The sequence below is a fragment of the Silurus aristotelis genome (genome assembly GCF_946808225.1).
Source record: "Silurus aristotelis genome assembly, chromosome: 4".
Lineage (NCBI taxonomy): Eukaryota > Metazoa > Chordata > Actinopteri > Siluriformes > Siluridae > Silurus > Silurus aristotelis.
The window spans coordinates 15,912,778-15,932,326 of record NC_139577.1 but is presented as its reverse complement, the minus strand read 5'-3'; the positions used below and the strand labels follow the sequence as shown (position 1 = coordinate 15,932,326).

The 19,549-nt window shown below is 38.0% G+C and overlaps 1 protein-coding gene across 19 annotated transcripts in view; it reads left to right on the top strand.

Annotated features, from left to right (window-relative positions):
• Positions 1-19,549, top strand: part of kcnma1a (potassium large conductance calcium-activated channel, subfamily M, alpha member 1a) — a 150,730-nt gene that overhangs the window by 94,796 nt on the left and 36,385 nt on the right. For 11 of the 19 annotated variants that reach the window (XM_083539255.1, XM_083539253.1, XM_083539249.1 and 8 more), the window contains exons 6-17: positions 2,743-2,818; positions 3,896-3,971; positions 4,404-4,574; positions 6,420-6,511; positions 11,459-11,569; positions 11,742-11,847; positions 11,979-12,061; positions 12,628-12,697; positions 12,868-13,023; positions 16,031-16,140; positions 16,387-16,455; positions 17,397-17,408. In XM_083539255.1, the coding sequence (XP_083395381.1) occupies positions 2,743-2,818; positions 3,896-3,971; positions 4,404-4,574; positions 6,420-6,511; positions 11,459-11,569; positions 11,742-11,847; positions 11,979-12,061; positions 12,628-12,697; positions 12,868-13,023; positions 16,031-16,140; positions 16,387-16,455; positions 17,397-17,408 (1,132 nt within the window). The remainder of the gene's footprint in view (positions 1-2,742; positions 2,819-3,895; positions 3,972-4,403; positions 4,575-6,419; positions 6,512-11,458; positions 11,570-11,741; positions 11,848-11,978; positions 12,062-12,627; positions 12,698-12,867; positions 13,024-16,030; positions 16,141-16,386; positions 16,456-17,396; positions 17,409-19,549) is intronic. The other 8 variants (XM_083539256.1, XM_083539254.1, XM_083539250.1 and 5 more) reach the window with 1 other exon arrangement.

Sequence of the window (19,549 nt, the reverse complement as noted above, 5' to 3'; positions counted from 1 at the left end):
GTCCTGGAGTGGCCTAGCCAGTCTCCAGATCTCAACCCCATAAGAAATCTTTGAAGGGAGTTGAAAATCTCTGTTGCTTAGCGACAGCCCCAAAACATCACTGCTCTAGAGGAGATCTGCATGGAGGAATGGGCCAAACTACTAGCAACAGTGTGAAAAAAACTTGTGGAGACTTACAGAAAACTTTTGATCTCTGTCATTGCCAACAAAGGGTATATAACAAAGTATTTTGTTATTGACCAAATACTTATTTTCCATTATAATTTGCAAATAAATTCTTTAAAAATCAGACAATGTAATTTTTATTTCTCATTTTGTCTTCCATAGTTGAAATGTACCTATGATGAAAATTACAGGCCTTTTTCTTTTTTTTAAGTGGGAGAACTTGCACAATTGGTGGCTGACTAAATACTTTTTTGCCCCACTGTAAGCATTCGATGAAAACCACAACAGTGACTAAAAATGTAATCGTCTAATGCTGCTGTTATTTGATGCTTTTAAATCTAGTGTTTGTTCGCTCCGGTTTCTTTGAATCCATCACTATGTAGTGAGTGATCTGATGTTGATGCTCACGAGTCACGAAGAAACAGATCCAGTGTAACAGTTAGTTATCAAACAGTTACACAATAGCAATTCATCAAACTACACAATTTTCACATGATGAGGATTATACAGGTTTTTTTTACCGTGCTGATGTTTCACCTTCATCCAGTGTTTTCTTTTCACTTTTCACAAATAAGTATTTGAACACCCTGCTATTTTGCAAGTTCTCCCACTTAGAAATCATGGAGGGGTCTGAAATTGTCATGGTAGGTGCATGTCCACTGTGAGAGACATAATCTAAAAAAAATATCCAGAAATCACAATATATAATTTTTTAACTATTTATTTGTATGATACAGCTGCAAATAAGTATTTGAACACCTGTCTATCAGCTAGTATTCTGACCCTCAAAGACCTGTTAGTCTGCCTTTAAAATGTCCACCTCCACTACATTTATTATCCTAAATTAGATGCACCTGTTTGAGGTCGTTAGCTGCATAAAGACACCTGTCCACCCCATACAATCAGTAAGAATCCAACTACTAACATGGCCAAGACCAAAGAGCTGTCCAAAGACACTAGAGACAAAATTGTACACCTTCACAAGGCTGGAAAGGGCTACGGGGAAATTGCCAAGCAGCTTGGTGAAAAAAGGTTCACTGTTGGAGCAATCATTAGAAAATGGAAGAAGCTAAAGATGACTGTCAATCTCCCTCGGACTGGGGCTCCATGCAAGATCTCACCTCCTGGGTTCTCAGTAATCCCAAGGAAGGTGAGAATTCAGCCTAGAACTACATGGGAGGAGCTAGTCAATGACCTGAAAAGAGCTGGGACCACCATTTCCAAGGTTACTGTTGGTAATACACTAAGACGTCATGATTTGAAATCATGCATGGCACGGAAGGTTTCCCTGCTTAAACCAGCACATGTCCAGGCACGTCTTAAGTTTGCCAATGACCATTTGGATGATCCAGAGGAGTCATGGGAGAAAGTCATGTGGTCAGATGAGACCAAAATAGAACTTTTTGGTCATAATTCCACTAAACGTGTTTGGAGGAAGAAGAATGATGAGTACCATCCCAAGATCACCATCCCTACTGTGAAGCATGGGGGTGGTAGCATCATGCTTTGGGGTGTTTTTCTGCACATGAGACAGGGCAACTGCACTGTATTAAGAAAAAGGATGACCGGGGCCATGTATTGCGAGATTTTGGGGAACAACCTCCTTCCCTCAGTTAGAGCATTGAAGATGGGTCGAGGCTGGGTCTTCCAACATGACAATGACCCGAAGCACACAGCCAGGATAACCAAGGAGTGGCTCTGTAAGAAGCATATCAAGGTTCTGGCGTGGCCTAGCCAGTCTCCAAACCTAAACCCAATAGAGAATCCTTGGAGGGAGCTTAAACTCCGTGTTCCTCAGCGACAGGCCAGAAACCTGACTGATCTAGAGAAGATCTGTGTGGAGGAGTGGGCCAAAATCCCTCCTGCAGTGTGTGCAAACCTGGTGAAAAACTACAGGAAATGTTTGACCTCTGTAATTGCAAACAAAGTCTACTGTACCAAATATTAACATTGACTTTCTCAGGTGTTCAAATACTTATTTGCAGCTGTATCATACAAATAAATAGTTAAAAAATCATACATTGTGATTTCTGGATTTTTTTTTTTAGATTATGTCTCTCACAGTGGACATGCACCTACAATGACAATTTCAGACCCCTCCATGATTTCTAAGTGGGAGAACTTGCAAAATAGCAGGGTGTTCAAATACTTATTTTCCTCACTGTATATATATGTCTTTTTTTTTTTTTTTTTTTTTTTTTTTGTTATTGTGAAAAAATTAAATGTCTTGTTAAAAGTATGTTTTGAATATTCCTCTGAATATTAATCGATACATACATGGTACAAAAATATGTATCAAACGTGTTTATCTACTGAATAAATTAAATAAACAAACCTTAGTTAATAGAATATGCAAACCATAATTAACAAACCATACTTAATACCTTAACACCTTAGTTATTACTTGTTACTTCTTCTGGAGCTCATCAGTATTAGAAAAAGTGATACATTTTTAAGCCCATGTCATTTATATTGACTAAATAAATCTGCATTAAAATTTCATACTTTTTTTTTTTTAAAACCTGTTTATTTAATTTTGTTTATACCTTTATATATTTTATATGTTGTGTTTTCCAGGTCTGAGATTTCTAAGGGCCTTGAGACTGATTCAGTTCTCAGAAATTTTACAGTTTTTGAATATCTTAAAAACAAGGTAAGGCTGACTACTTGTACATTCACATCCGTCATTTTCCTTTTGTTGCTAAGAAATGTGATGGTAAGATTTTAAAGGTACAATAAGTAGAAAACTGTATTTCTTCTATATCACTTTTCTATATTCCTGCCTCATTACATTTCTGGTCAAAAAGCTTGGCAAAACATGACAAAACATGAATCATGATCATCACCCTAAATCGCACTAAAATAATTATGGTAAAAACAAGCCTCAAAACTCCAGAGTGAACTTTCTCTTCTTATAACTATATAGGTGTCTGTACCTATATAGTATAGTAGCTTGTTATTCTAGCATTCAAATCACTTTATTGTACCTTTAAACTATACTGAGCTCACTTAAGTGAATTCTTGTGTTCATTCTGTCATGCTCAGGTGCTTGTTGCGCATCCTAAATATTCATCCAACCACCTCTCAAAAAGCTCTTTATACTTACTACTTCATCCCAAGTCAGGTTCATAGCTCTGCAGAGCCTGCTGTGTTTTAACTCCCCACTGTATCTCCTCTTAGCATGCTGTAGGTAAAAGAGCAGGAAAAGGGGTGAGTGTAAACCCAAAAACTGAGGTTTTTTAAAAACAGATTCTTCATTGCTTTTTTCCAGAGCAGAGCAGGCATGAGAGGTATTTTTTTCTTTGGCAGATAGACTACGGTAGACTGTACTCAGAAGACTGGTAGAAGGTTATTTGAGTTGTCTAATCAAAAAATATATATTTTTCTTACTGCAAAATGGATTCTTTTGGCAAAGCAAGCCTTTGACTGTATATTATTAAAATATCTAAAATTATTACTTTACCGAAAAAGAACGAACAGCTAGGAGTAATTTGTGTTATTGGAATATTAGCAAAAAGCTTTAGATTCTCTGCAGACACAGATCACGTTATATAACTGAAATGTTCTTTCATGATAATCTGTAAATTTGCTCCCAGCAAGAGGTGACGTGGCAGTGTTCATAGACAGCCTCATCATGTGTGTGTTGGGCTCAGTAGATGACTGACTTATCTGTACCCCAGTGCGATGTGTTTCACTTTGAGAGGTGTGACGTAACTCTCGTCTCTCACAGTAATTCCATCAAGCTGGTGAACCTGTGTTCCATCTTCATAAGCACATGGCTCACAGCTGCAGGATTCATTCATCTGGTGAGTGAGAAAACACACACAAAGTACCCCCTCAGCCCACTCCAAGGTCTAAGCGCACAGGTGTAGGTAAAATTTTTTTTAAAATATTAAAGAGGAACAAACATGGGATCTCATTAATCATTATTCTGTATTTGTGGGGTTTTTTTCTTAGCAGAAACACAAAAAATTCAGTTTTTTTCTTTTTATTCCCTTATTAGGACATGCCAGAGGACATCTGTGCCACTAGATGGCAGCAGAAACTCTGCTCTTCAGTAAAGCCACCTGTTTGGTTCCTCGCTCTTTTGAAGCATGTAAAACCCCTCTTGGGTGCCCCACATTCAGTGGTGGCTATAATTTGAGGAAACTGTAGATGGCTGTAAAGGATCAGGCTTGCAGCTGAACCCGAAGGTCTTGGCTTGTCTCAGTAACGCTATTCATGCTTTCCTCCCACAGGTGGAAAACTCAGGGGATCCTTGGGAAGACTTCCAAAATTCTCAACCTCTTTCATATTGGGAATGTGTGTACTTACTCATGGTCACAATGTCCACGGTGGGATACGGGGATGTCTGTGCGAAAACCACTCTTGGCCGACTTTTCATGGTCTTCTTCATACTTGGCGGTTTGGTAAAATAACTTTCATCTGCACTTTGTCTGAGCCCCTTCATACACCACATCATCTGTCACTTTATGTAGACAGAGACAAATGTTTTTAATTCAAAGTCCATAACTGTCACCAACCCACAGTCCTCATAAAACACATCACATTGTATATTCCCAGTGTCTTTATAACACTGTTAAACTTCCCTCCTCCTGCTCACCCACATGTAGATCTGATATGTACATGTATGTTTGCTGAAGTGTTTTAATGAAAGTTCATTCTGATATGTAGTCAAGGCTTGTTTAAATATGTAATGTATTTTATTAATGTTCTGTTAAACATCTCATAATTGTATAGCTTTTTTCTTAAATCAACTGCGGTTTCAGATCCCACCCTTCTGTGTCTCTCCCTGATTTCCAACAAACACAGTGGCAGGACGATGGCCAGTAGACCAATCTGAACCTCATCACAGCACCTGTAGCCTTCCATAGACAACGTTATGCAGTGCACACCATACATTACAGTATAATACTTTAGAACACAGTTCAAAAACAAACCAGGCTACATGTGTGTAGCACCCACACAATCCAACATATATGAAAAAAAATTCAGCCTAAATATAAATATCCAAACACTTTTGACTTAAATGAACAATGAACAAGTTACTATATTTGAAGTATCTTACAGGACAGAATTTAGAGCAAACAGCTGTAGTGAAATAAATAGATTATGATCTATGTTATGTAATCTAATGCACAGTATCCCAGTTAAAAACAGGACAGACAATGTAGTATTTGTCATTTTATGTTAATCTCAGTTAATTAGAACGGTTAGTTTTCATTAAACAAATGTTTTTGAAGTGAGACACACAAGTTCCAGACTACAACACAAAATCAATGCCGATAACTACAAGCCGAAGAGCAGGAACAGACTAGCTATAGGACAGAGAAGATCACATACAGACTTTAATCAGACACAGAGCAGATCAGACAATCTCCATATCACTCTAAGATGACGCTCCAGCTGTCATGGAGTCACCATAGTGATGTCTCCTTCCTTTGTTTTGAAGATGCCTGGAAGTTATCAGAGCCTCGTTGCCTGCTTTCTGTCAGCAGCACGATTAATGGCTTCAGTATGACGTGCTGTAAACCATCAGCTCCTGACCCAGCAGATGTCATGATTCATTTGGACCCAGGAGAGAGCAGCAGTGCAGTGTGGAGTTTAGAGGAAGGCCTTGGACAGAAGAGAAATTTTCCCATTTAGAAGCAGATACAAAACTTTCAACACAACAGGTGGCTGCAAACTATGCAAAATACATCCAGCTCATTTCCAGTCACGCTAATGAGTCCTAATGTGTTTTGCAGCTGTGGGTGCTCAGTCTGGACTATTTAAATCCTCCTGCCATATTCTCAGTGTTTGTTGGACAAAACATGGCACATAGGGGTTTTTTGCTCCTCTTTTTCCTCCAGTTTTCATGCTGTCACAGAATGATGGCTGTTCACATAAACATTTTGGAAACCTTTTTTCAAATCAGTAGCTTTAATAAATCACACACTCTTAAACTTCTTAAAACTTTTTCCCGTTTAAATCTGATGTTTAACATCTCTGAGCACATTTTTCAGCACATTTTTTCTTTATCCTCCAGTATTAATTTCTTTAACCATGTAATCAAAAATACCTAAACCTCTACAAAACCTTTAATACACAAACATACACACAAAAACACACACATTGTCTACATGAACAACCTCAGCTCTTGAGATGTCATGGAGGTGTATGGAGAAGCGTGCACCTCACGATCCAATCTCTACTCCTTTTTTTTTTTTTTTTTTTTTTTTAGTCTCTGCTTTTGTCTCCTATCTTCTCCTTAGGCCATGTTTGCCAGCTACGTCCCTGAAATCATAGAGTTAATAGGAAACCGCAAGAAATATGGTGGTTCCTATAGTGCGGTTAATGGCAGAAAGTAAGTATTCCAAGTGGCTCTGCTGCCTTGGCTGCAGTAGAACCCCTCTCTGCATGCCCTTTTCTTCTTTCTGTTCCATGCATGTAGGCCATGTTTGCTCGCTACGTGCCAGAAATTGCTGCTCTCATCCTTAATCGGAAGAAATACGGAGGGATTTATAACTCGACAAGAGGCAGAAAGTAAGTCAAAATCAAGAAGCAGGTCTGGTTGGGTGACATAAGCCTTCCTGATAGCTTAGGATTAATAGTAGTACATATACTGTTCAGAAATATAGACTTGAAATGAAAATACATGTCACACTGTGACTGGAGACCTTGGCCATGAAAGCCACATTCATTGTCCTTTTTTTTTAACAGATCCTGTCAGCAACATTTTAATTTAATTTTTTGTCTCTAGAGCTTTCATGACTTGTTTTTGTCATTGTTGTTTTTTATAAGAAAATATAAAAAAAAAAAAAAAAATTAATAGAATTCATATTGTTTTTATTTTACTGCCAAAATCCGATACATTTCTGAAAGTAATGAAATCTGCAGTACTTGCTTATAAGTACGCTGCAATTTAAATAGAGAAAAACAGCATGCACAACGACCTTAAATGCCTCTTATGTCTGCCTGTATGCACTCATTTTCATTCCATTTTTCTTTTTTGGTCATATTTGTTTGGGGTTGACTGACTTTTGCATGCCCTCTGTGTCTCGAGGTCTGCATATTTTGGGTGGCTGTGCATGTTGCTTTGAGACAAGCCTGTGTGGCTGTGGTACCTCTAGCCCATCACCTCATCTGTGTCTGACATGACTCTGGCCCTGATCTTCAGTCTCCCTGAATGTCTGGATGCCTCCGCTCTTGCACTGGAGCCTCTCAATTGCACTCGGCTTGCTTTTCTGCCCCACTTGGTACTTTATGTCCTGTAAAGTTGTTATTTATTTTCAGAGGTTGCCCCTAATTTTCAGTTTGGCTTTTTTGAAAACCCACTCTGGCTCAAACACAGCCCTGTCATCAGCACGGCAATTCTCCCCAAGTGCCTACGCTTATGTTCTGTAAACTTAAATCTCCCTCAATCTTTCTCTGATTCTCTTTTTTTCTCTCTCTCTTTATCTCTCTTTGTCAGACTTAATGTAAAAAAAATGGCCCATGGCTACAACTTGTTTTTATCAGTTGTCTTTCAGGGCAAATATTAAGCGAAGAGAGACTAAAGCCATTAGAGGCCTTTTTGTTTGATGCTGTTTCCCTGTCAGTGAAACAAGATTGATGAAATGTTATGTTTGGCCTCAGCGCCACGGTTGGATTTGGAGCCTGGTGTTGAGAGAAGCCTTGTCAGAAGAGAGGTCTCTCTCTTTCCATCTGCCTGTCTCTTTTTGTCCCTCTCACTCTCTCTCTTTCACTGGCGATACATTCATGTGGTTGCAATTAGAGGCGGTCAGGATCCAATTCTGTGGCCAGGCTGAAAGACAGGCACCATTTTTTGCATTATTGACGTGAGTGTGTGTGTATTAATGGATGCTACAGAACACAAATAAACGTGTCAGGTTATTTATTTATTACATTTGTTGGCATATTTCTGGCAGGCTCAGTGTAGGGGAGATCGTCTTCTGAAATTCTTTACAGCACAGTTCTGTATAAACTTTAGGATCCATATTATTGTATATAGTGTGAGAACTAGAAAAACATGAGAATATTGTTAATAATGTGATTTATAACATATTTTGGACTGGTGTTTTTTTTTTTTTACATTTGATCATGCCAAAATGGAGTCTTGTAGGATGTAGAAAGTTTTTTTAAATGTTATGAAATAGGGTTACTTATATTCTGAAAGTTCCTTTGGCAAATCCACTTTTGTATTTAACTTGGAGGTCCCAACTCTAAAGTCAGTCAGTCAGTGGAGCTTCAGCTCCAGGGTGTGTGACTGTTGGCTCAGTGAGTGGTTTTACATATAATCTCATCTAGGGTCATGGCAGCATGTTCAGCCATCAGAGCAGTGACAGAACTGACGCTGGATGTGCGCTTGTAATAAACAGCAGCTCTGCTGGCACAGGTCAGTCTCCCTGTGGTTTCCATTAACTCAGTGCAGAACCAAGAAGACCAGGACAAGTGAGCCTCATAAACCCTGCATGAACTCTGAGCTTATACAGTTCCTCTGACCATGTGTGCTGACACTGAGAATATGGAGCCAGCTCTGCCCAGACCTGCAGGACAATGTTCTTGTGTTTAAAAGTGTAGAAGGGCAAACAACATGTGTTAGCTCCATTACTGACATGGCTCCCATAACAAATGAAATGTAGTGCCATCAGTGGAACATTAGTCATTAGGTTTCCTTATGCACTGTTGAGGTTTGTATGTAAAATACTACAGCACACCTTATGATGTTAAGTTACTGCACCTGTGGGTCCGTCATTGGCAAAATAGAACTTTAAATATTTTAAGCATGCCTGCAGATGGAGAAAGCAGATAAAAAATGTACAAATCAAATCTGAAATAAGTATTATATTACGAAAAATAGATAAATAGGAAGGTATAATCCAATTGTTCTTAAAATGCACTTTAATATTTAGTGAAGATTGCAATAATTGTATAGTTCTAATAAAAACAGAAGAATAATCTGACTCATCTTTTTGAGAATGTGAATAAGTCAGAAAGATAATCATTCGCTACACTTACGTTACCCAAAACCCACCATCTTTCTAAAATGACAGCCCTTCTGTTACTGTCAGAGGGCAGTCATTTAAGGATTAGAGCAGTACTGATGATGTTGCTGCTGATGCTGATGTTCGAGCTTTTTTTTTTTTTTCTTTCTTTCTTTCTTTCTTTCTTTCTTTCTTTCTTTCTTTCTTTCTTTCTTTCTTTCTTTCTTTCTTTCTTTCTTTCTTTCTTTCTTTCTTTCTTTTTCTTTTTACTGTTTGTATTAATTTCCATGCTTCTCACTGCATGCCAGACAAGTGCCCTTGTGCTTGCTCAGTCTGTGCGCTTTTGCATTTTTATCATGTATAATATTTCTCATTTTTTATCATGTATAATATTTTGTTTGAAGTCCAAGTGTTCTCTCCACTGTGTGGTGTTGTCTTTGTAGTGGTTTCACTGTTTGTTTATTGATTATATTTATATTTTTGAGTTAGTTGTTATGTTTATGATATTTGTAAAAGTTTGACATTAGCTATTGTTTATTTACAAGATTAAAAGTTTATATAAAGTATTGGGGGATTAATTGTAGGACATGCTTTGGGAATAAAGTCCACCCTTTTGGTCGTTCTTTAGGTCTAACACAGAAAATGTGAAGCAGCTTAAAGCTAATTCTTCCTTTCTGCATGTGTATTGCTTTCATTGGCAATTCGCAGGAAGTATGTTGATGCTTAGTAGCAGTAGCACAGTCACACACCACTGATAAGTCATTCAAACATGTAGACAAGATGTCTGATGTGTGTGTTTGTGTGTAGGCCAGAGACTCTTTAGTGCTGTTATATAATTAAAAAAAAGTGATGGACCTGTCACACAAAGAGCTGAAACTAAAGAGGGTGCTTGTAAATGGCAAAGCATGAATAATGTAGGCTTCATCAAACCAGTGCTGTACCAGATGCTGCTGGCTCCTCATAATACCAGTGACCCAACAGAGTCCTCTTATGTGAGGACAGGCAAGCATGCAATTACCACTGCTCATTAAAATATTTAGAGGAATGAAGGCAAGATCTGTGAAGATCATTATGTTCAATAGCATCCAGACACTGTTGCATTTGTCATTTCCCCCTCCAGCCAGATTCATCTGCAGTTTGGCACAGTGTAGCTCTCTGAGCACAAACAGCTGCTTATAAATGAAAACACAAACACATACCCTCACACTTGAGAGTAAAAACATACAACTATGGGTGAGACTGAAAATATGCACTCTTGGTTCAAATATCAGGAGGGGCAAATAATATGACAGGTTTAGATTGATGACTGAGTATGCTTGTAGCTCCTCAGACCTTGACCACAGGCGCACTGAAAAGATCCAGTATGTGATGGGCACTGGCCTGCCTTCATTATGCAAGGAAATTTGGTTAGCAAATAAAGAACTGTTGTTAGAATAGGATTTTCCTAAAGATTTTGATGAGCCAAGAGTGTGCTTCCTTGAATCTTGAGTGTGGTTTTGCTTCTAGAGAAGCGTGAAATTTTCGATGCCAACATTGATCAGTGTTGGCATTTAATCCAGTGTAAACATTGGATTTTAAATACAAGTCACATTAAAAACGAACATTTGTGGCCAGTCCAAGTTGGCTATAATTTTATGCCACCTATAATTAAGAATGCGATAAAAAGGTATTGTTAGACTTGAGTTATATTTTGGCACAGCACTGTTTTTGCTTTAGGTCCAGTGCAGCATTTATGCTGGTCATTTACAGCCCTGAGGCTCTCAGCAAGTGAAAGTAGAGCTGATTATGGAAACAGTGGCCAGTTATACAATACACCACAATGCCGGGACCTTATTTTCAATCCAGTTTAACACTCAAATCACGTTTTTGATACATCTGTAACATGTCTGCAATTAAGTACAGCATGTGTACAAGGAGATGCCAAATAGCCTGAAGTCCAGGTTAGAAGTCTCAGCAGCCAGAGACCAGAAAACACTTTAGAGGCTTTTTAGCAAGTCAGTTCTCATTGAAGGTCAGGTTTTTGCCAACATATGTGCATGTAAAAGGGTGGTTTGTCTTTTTATTTGGATTATACTCTGAGAACGAATGGGATTCATTTGAAGATTTAGGTTAAATGGAGGTTTATGCCATGGTAGACCACTTTTGTATATGAGAGGTAAAGAATATTTGCCAATGTTAGTAAAAAATGTAAGCTGAGGTTTTTAAAAACTTTGACATATATTGTCAAAAGTAGTCTTTGGGTATTAAATGACTGCTTTCTTTAAGCTACATGCCAGAAGTTGTTTTGTCTCATTTTGTGCTGCTAAGCTGAATTTTCCTCTTTACAGGCATATTGTGGTCTGTGGTCATATCACACTCGAAAGTGTATCCAACTTCCTTAAAGACTTCCTACACAAGGACAGGGATGATGTCAATGTAGAAATTGTTTTTCTTCATAAGTAAGTACCTTCTTGTTTGGGCGAAAGTGCAACAGCAGGGCAAGCATAAAAACAAAACATATCTGATCTCAGAAAATCTAGTAGTTTTTTCTGTCCACATGTTTCTATGTACTTTTGGCAAATCGAAACATACATCAGGATTGAAGTTTCTCTTTGTTTCCCTATGCTTTAGTATTTCCCCTAATCTTGAGCTGGAAGCCTTGTTCAAACGTCATTTCACTCAGGTGGAATTCTACCAAGGATCTGTCCTTAACCCACATGATCTAGCTAGAGTCAAGGTAATAAGTTCTAATAGATAAATATTTAGATGCAGCCATTGTAGATGTATAATTTATGGAATGTTTGCACCATATTATATGAATCTTTATGTTCTGTGACCTTTGCACTATTACACTGCTTAAAACTATAGATTGAGTCAGCGGACGCATGCTTAATTCTCGCCAACAAATACTGTGGAGACCCAGATGCTGAAGATGCATCGAATATAATGAGGTATGTTTGTTTTCCAATAAAATCCAGTAAACATTCAGTAGCATTGACCATGTGCTGTTCTGTACATTTCTGTGCATTTATTTCTGTGTTCTGTGAGTTTTTCTATTTTCATGTCTCAGAAGATTTGAGGTCTGCTGTTACTTTTAAATAGTAAACAAGAGGTGTGAATGAGGTGCTCAGAAATGCTTTAAATACCCAGAACAGCACATGTTTGTTTTGGCCCCAGATGAAAAGAATGTAATATCCAACTGGGAGGGCATGGGCAACCAATTTTTTAGTTCATTCAGAGCATGTGCACATGATGCATTCAGCCCAGTGTGCTCTGAAAATATTTTTTTAGGTTGGATTTCGAAAGTGCTTCAGCACTATGATCTTATGAAGACAAAATGCAACATTAAAGTGGCTTCATGTGCAACCCTGGACAGATTCAAATGAATCCTCCCAAGTCCTCTCCCCTTCTTAACTCACTTTTTATAAACACTGCTGTCATGGAAGGAAATGAAATGAAATTTACTTTGGATGTCATTTGAACTATTACTTATTCATGTGTTTCTTTTTTGTTACAGAGTAATATCCATCAAGAATTATCATCCAAAGATAAGAATAATCACTCAAATGTTGCAGTACCACAACAAGGTATCATCGTTTTTCTGGTCATGTTATACGTTTTAAGAGAATTTGAACTTTGCATTGTTTACAGACAAAATGTATTTATTTATTCATCTACAGTTGATAGAAATGTTGATAGTGAGCTTTGCTTTTTACTATGCTCACACAGTGTTTCCACATGTCCCATGTGTGTTCAGGCCCATCTGCTAAACATTCCCAGCTGGAATTGGAAGGAGGGCGATGATGCGATCTGCCTGGCTGAGCTGAAGGCAGGTTTCATAGCCCAGAGCTGCCTGGCACAGGGCCTGTCCACCATGCTTGCCAACCTCTTCTCCATGAGGTCATACATCAAGGTAATGCCAGCTCTGACCTCTGGCTCTGATAAAGTGCACAGTTATGCATGCTATCCTTATATGCTAGAATCAACCTCCCAGTCAATCCCTGCTGAAGCTCAATCACTGCAGCTATTACGCTGCAGGGTAAATCATCTCCGGAGCTCTGCCGTCTCATTTGTTTCCCACTCAGGACAGCAGCGCAGCAACGCTGTCACCATTACGGGGTAATTGATATGAGTGGATGGCACTGCAGAGGCGAGAATGTAAATTAGTGGCATTTCTCGTGCTGAATTTACTGTCCCCCTGCGTGCTGATGTAGCAATGAAATGTGAACCATGTGTCTGTTCCATAGTCAACAAGCAGCACCTCAGAGCAAATTGTATTTATAGCCAGCCTGCCACGCACACACACACACACACACACACACACACACACACACACACACACACACACACAGCTCTGTCACAGAACTGTCCTAATAGATGAGGAAACATCAGATCAAAATTATACAGTGTCTGTGAGATGGAGCTGAATTACACTAGACAAGCTGTCTCCAGCAGGGCTATGGATTAGGGGATTGGGAATTAATGAGTTTTGGTTTAGTATGAATGAATGAGTGTTTGAGGTGAATGGGTGAGGCTTTAGTGCCAGTGTCAGATGAGGAGAGGCTGGATTTGGTTATAGGACAGAAAACAGTTGAATCAAAATTGCTTTCCATTCCCCAAGCAGCCATAAAGTTGGCTTTGATTTTTGGATGCCGTGCAAGCTCTTAACATTAAGGAGGGGCTTACTTCCTGGAGAGAAACATTCTCGTATCATATAAAAATGAGGAATAACTGTGCAATGACTGTTAAATTGTATTATGTGTGGAAACATCTGCCGGGTCAATCATTCCTCTCGTAAAAGCACATGTGACAGGTCTAAGACCACCCATGCCAGGCTGCAGCATTCACACAAAACACAGACTAACATTTCCAGCTTTTAATGGAAGAGGTCTTATTTCAATATACAAGCTTAGATTCAAACATTGCCATGTAGTTCTTAGTGCTCCATCTGAGTTCTTCTCTTTAAACATGGAAAAGAAAGTATGTTATTAGCTGCAATTTCTGGGATACAGTTTTGAATCTGTTACATTTGTGCAGAGGCAGTTTGTAATAAAATTATTGTGTACATTTTCTTGGCATTTGCTTTCACTGAGCATTTTTTGCAAAACAGTTATAAATTATTAAGATATGAAAAAAAAATGGTGTTAGTAGAATAGAGTAGTAAAATAGTAGATAGTAGAATTGAATTTATTGTTCTTGTTAGGGTGTAATTTCAGCAATAATGCTAAAAATAACGAGGGAATTCGCATCTAAACTTATACCCCGTGTACTGTACAGTATGTGTAGTTCCGGCGATGTGGCCAGCATGGGCTATAAGTACACAAACATAAAACCATACGGTTTTATTTAAGCCAATCCTCATTCACTCTGACGATACTAAAAAATGACTTGCATATCGAACATATTCACAATTTTTGTAAATATACCTTTTTTCATATTTTGTTTATAGAGTACCTAAGCTAGGACATGTTCGCAGTGACAACTAAATATTTTAAAGCATAAAAAATGTATTAATTAATAACATAATAGACATAATAATAATAATTAAATAAATAAATCTTTGGCTCTTTTTATTTTCGAAAATAATGTTTCTTAAGAAAACAAAACAAATTCTGCAGCCTTTGTCATTCAACAAAACGCAATGCATTAATTAAGGAAGCAATTAGCAAAAATAGGTCAGCAGTGGCACATTACAACTCCTCAGTGAGTGCCTAACAGGAGATTGTGTGAAAGAGCATCACCAATTTGTCTCATCCGATGCACTTAAACAGAAGGTATAGAACAGACTGCTCTGCCCCTTGAAAACAGTGCTGATTTGAGGGGGCACTCTCAAACCAAACCACGCGGGACAAGAGAAGTGTTAATGAGATACTCCCACACTCATACTGAAAGTGTTACTTGCTGTTTTAGAGGTAGGATTTGTATTAGTTGAAGAAAAGATTTGTAGAAAAAGCATTAACCAACTAAAGAAGCAATAACTTGACTTTTGTCAGGCCCTTTATTATGTAAAAGCAGTATACAGGCAGATTTTTGCCTGGTGATCAGACAGTGCTTTTCCTGCTCGCTGAAGGAACTCAAAGAAATAATTGTTCTGTCGTTGGAAGAGCTGATGCCCGCAGCATTTACATCAGGCCTGACAGGCTGTGACACAAATGTGTGAGGTAATTTAGGAAGCCCTAAGTAAATGGCTGCCATCTCTTCAGGGCAGGATGACAAGAGCCCTCCTATTAGCACAGTCCTTAAAATTGCCAGCCTAAAAAGCACTCGACTCTCAGCCCAGCTGAGACAGGGGGAGCTCTCTTTTAAACTCAAGCCTGCGTTTGAAAGGCACGTTCCACCCTGGCTGTCAGACAGATGCTGGGTTGGAGATGGCAGAGTAATGACTGAAGTTTTGCCTAATGGCACGGCTGCTTATCAAAGCTCTCCCTGGCCTGCTCCTCAGACATGTGTAATGAGAGTATGATGAAGGAACCAGAGTAAAATCTAGACTTGATAGAGAAATACTGTATGCCTTTCACAGTGTTCCCTACGATCACTGCTAGGCCCTGATGCTGTAAACCCATAGCTTATCTCCATTTCATTATTTATGTTTTGGTGCATTATGAAATATTCAGTGTTTGTATGGATTAGTTAAGGATTTTTTATGTCAGCAAATAATTTCACAACTATTTCTTTGTATGGTTTTGTTATGTTTTTCAGGTGGGATATTGTTTTTAGTAACTGTCGGTATAAATGTAAGAATTTAGAATAAATTCTAGAATGCCTACTTTAATGGTCACAATGTTTGTTATTTATGTATTTAGCAAAACATACACAATTATTTCATTTATAAAATGATGAAAGTGGATCATCAGTGAAAAGAATATGTAGTAAATAATAGTAAATGAGATCCCTACTTTTAAGAAGTGACTGCTTTACAGATTGAAGAGGACACATGGCAGAAGTATTATCTGGAGGGAGTTTCCAATGAGATGTACACTGAGTACTTGTCCAGTGCCTTTGTGGGCCTTTCTTTTCCTACAGTTTGTGAGTAAGTAAACCAGATCCATATGTCAGCCATAGTTTTATTCTGAATTAGATTTAAAGTATTAAGAATATAACATAAAATTTACTGTGTATATTATGTTATTGTTTGCTTGCACTGTTTTAGGTAAAAATGAATGACAGTAGCTAAAGTTATGCTTTAAAATGGTGTATTTAATTTAGGCTTTAATTGTAACGTTGAACTGCTTTTAAGACAAAAACACTAACCTTTTCTTATTTCTCTTTATTTCAGGCTGTGTTATGTGAAGCTCAAATTGTTGTTGATTGCTATTGAATACAAGTCAGAGCAGAGGGAAAGCAGGTTTGTCCCCCTTTGGTCTTCCTGATTCTTCATAGCCCACATACTTGACCAATGAGGGGCAAAATATTTGGGTCCCTCATTGGTTCTTTATTTCAGATCCCTTTGATTCACCACAGTATTTAACAGTCCAATTAATATAAACTCATAAACAATTTGCAATTTGCATTAAGGATTTTTAAACAGTTAACGATGACTATATGAACAAGTCAGTGTGACACAATAGCGCCATAACATCTGCTCCAACTCACTGTGATCTATTGATGAAAGCTTTACTCTTAGAGTAAAAAGCCTCCCATCAATAACACTCCTGTTGCATTCTGTTAACTGAACCATAAGAACTAATAACATGAAGTACTCTGTCTCAGTAACCTCAACTTGCCAATTTTCACCCACCCCTTCCACATCCACAACTTGTCGTCTAATATTTCTGTATAACCTACTAATACATTTTTTTTTATGTATATCACAATAACTAGTGAGTGTGGCAGTTGACTGGCCTAATAAAATACTTAGACCTTAGCATTCAGCAAAATAGACTTCCATTTATCCTTTGGTTGTTCAGTATAAAACATAAATTTAGATTCAGTCATAGCCATAGCAATAGTTTACATCTGTATATTAGGGAAGTTGCTCAAGACTATTTTTAACATAATGAGTAAAATATATGTTCATTATTTTAAAATGCTTATAGAGGGCACAGCACAGTATTTTGTCATGTAATTTAAACCATTTTTCCAGGTCATTTCAGATTCCACTCTCTGGTGGATCGGGTCTTTTAATTACTTTAAACAAATAAAGTAATCTTAAATTTCTGTTTTGCCCTCTACAATTGTAGACAAAGGTTAGTTGAGGCACAAGTGATTTTTAACTTCACCTCCTTTATAAGTCTATGACATCATGTAATAAATGTGTGATTTGTAATGTTTTCTTGTTGTTTGCAGAAGCAGAAAGCGGTATGCCCTCTTCATTTTCTTACCTCTCCACACTTTAGATCCTTCAACTGTTGGAAAAAAATACTTAAGGATATTGTACCACCCCCTTTTCAAATATGGCCAAATCTCTCAAATCTCACTTTCTTATTGTGATTCTTGTGCTTAATGCACTAACTTCTTTGCAGGCAGAAAGAGTAGTGATTATCATTTGTTTCCCTGTCTGTCTGTTTATCACCTCCATGTATACCAGTTTGCGTTTTTCAGTGTATGTCAGCTGTGCGCATATCTGCTCGAACAAATGTTCTCTGTCTTTGTTTTCTATACTATTTTCTTCATCAAAACAGTACTTCATGTTTTTAAAGTTCCATCTCACCTAGCCAATCATAAAAGAATGCACTCTGATCAAAATTAGTTTGTAAACTTGATTATGACAAAAACACAAGAAGCATTATTGTCTGCACATGCATATGTTAACCTTAAAAACACATGGCATAAAAAAAACCTGTATATGCCATGTCTTTTCCAGTTAAACAATGCCACTCTCAATAACACTCATCATTCTTTACCTCTCATTGACACACTAACACCAAATCATGTGTGCATTATTGTGTGTAGAAAGTTGAGTTTGTGTGTAATAGTCACACCATGTCTTGTTATCTATATAAAGTAAGAATTAGAGAAACATGTGTGTGTGTGTGTGTGTGTGTGTGTGTGTGTGTGTGTGTGTGTGTGTGTGTGTGTGTGTGTGTGTGTTTGTTTGTTTGTCTGTCTGTCTCAGCGTGTTTTGTGTGGAGCTGTCTCTCATCTTGTACCCCAATGCCTGTGTGTTCCTGAGTAGATGTTTATGAAGTGAGGTCACTTCCTGTCAGTTTGGTGTTCTATACAACAATCCAACTGCACAGAAGTTACTGCAACAGTTTGCATCTACGTGCAGTGGCTGTACTTGCTCTTTCTCTCTCGTTGATGTGCCGATGGTTGTGACACTCTTGGTTGCAGCATGCCCTAACACTGTCACGTTATGTGTGATGCTTGCCTTGTTTCCCATAATATGAGGTTTGATCAGACTACAGGCCTCTGTTGCCGAGCGATTGGACCACATGGAGTACACGTGAAAATCTCAGATTTGGGGAGCAACATGTGTGAATATGTTGTTGAATTAGTTGGTTTGTTTTCTTTGCCATTTTTTGGAAAGCATGCAGAATGTGCTGTTATAAAGAGTGGGAATTTAATCATATAAAGCTTCAAACCAAAATGTTAACACTGGGAAGTTTATTTAACTTTAATTTTTTTTTTAATATTGCTTTATAAAACATTAAATCCCCCTCTTTTGGTCATTCCTGATAACGTGGTTGTTTGTGGAGCCCACATGAAAGGAGTTTCATATGCTGCATCTGATTTAACATTCAGTTTGCTTTAATATGTCTGTAACTGGGCAGCAATGCTCAGATCATCACTTTCATCTGGGCTCTAGCCAGGCCCAATGTTTGTCCAGTGTTGCAGTCACCACTCAACTCATTGATGACTTCTAACCAAAGGCAAGCATTAACAACTGTGTTGTGTCGTCCCGTATCTGTCTAATTAACGGGGAATGATACAGTGGCTCAGTAGTGAAGCTGTCATCACTACTGAACTTCTACATTGACTACTAAAACCTGTCCACTAATAAGGAATTGTTTGGAAAACGATAAACTTTAGTGGTCTATCACGTCAGGAGGTCACAGTGAGACATTGAATGTGGCTGATTTAACTCCAATAATGAAAATACTGTTTTAAATGGCCTGCTATATTACTCAAAGTCAGGAGGTAAAACTTTATTTAATGATGCATGTGGATAATGTTATTTTTGAGCCTTACGATTTTAAGCAGAAACTGACTGTTGTGTATGTAATTAAAGCAATTGTATTAAACCACAGCCCCATTACAGCATGACTGAAAACATGAGTCTTTTCTGTAACATGATTATGCAGCTAGCTAAGACATGTAGGTTCGTGGGTCATCCATAAGTGGCCTAGTATATTCTAACATTCTGCTCTTCACTACTACCACAGGAAAACCGCAGCTTGCATTGAAGTAGTACTTTCCAATTATTGGTTTCAGTTCATCTGTCAACTGGAATGTTCCAACTAAAACCACAGCATGAGAGAAATTTTAATCGTTTCATT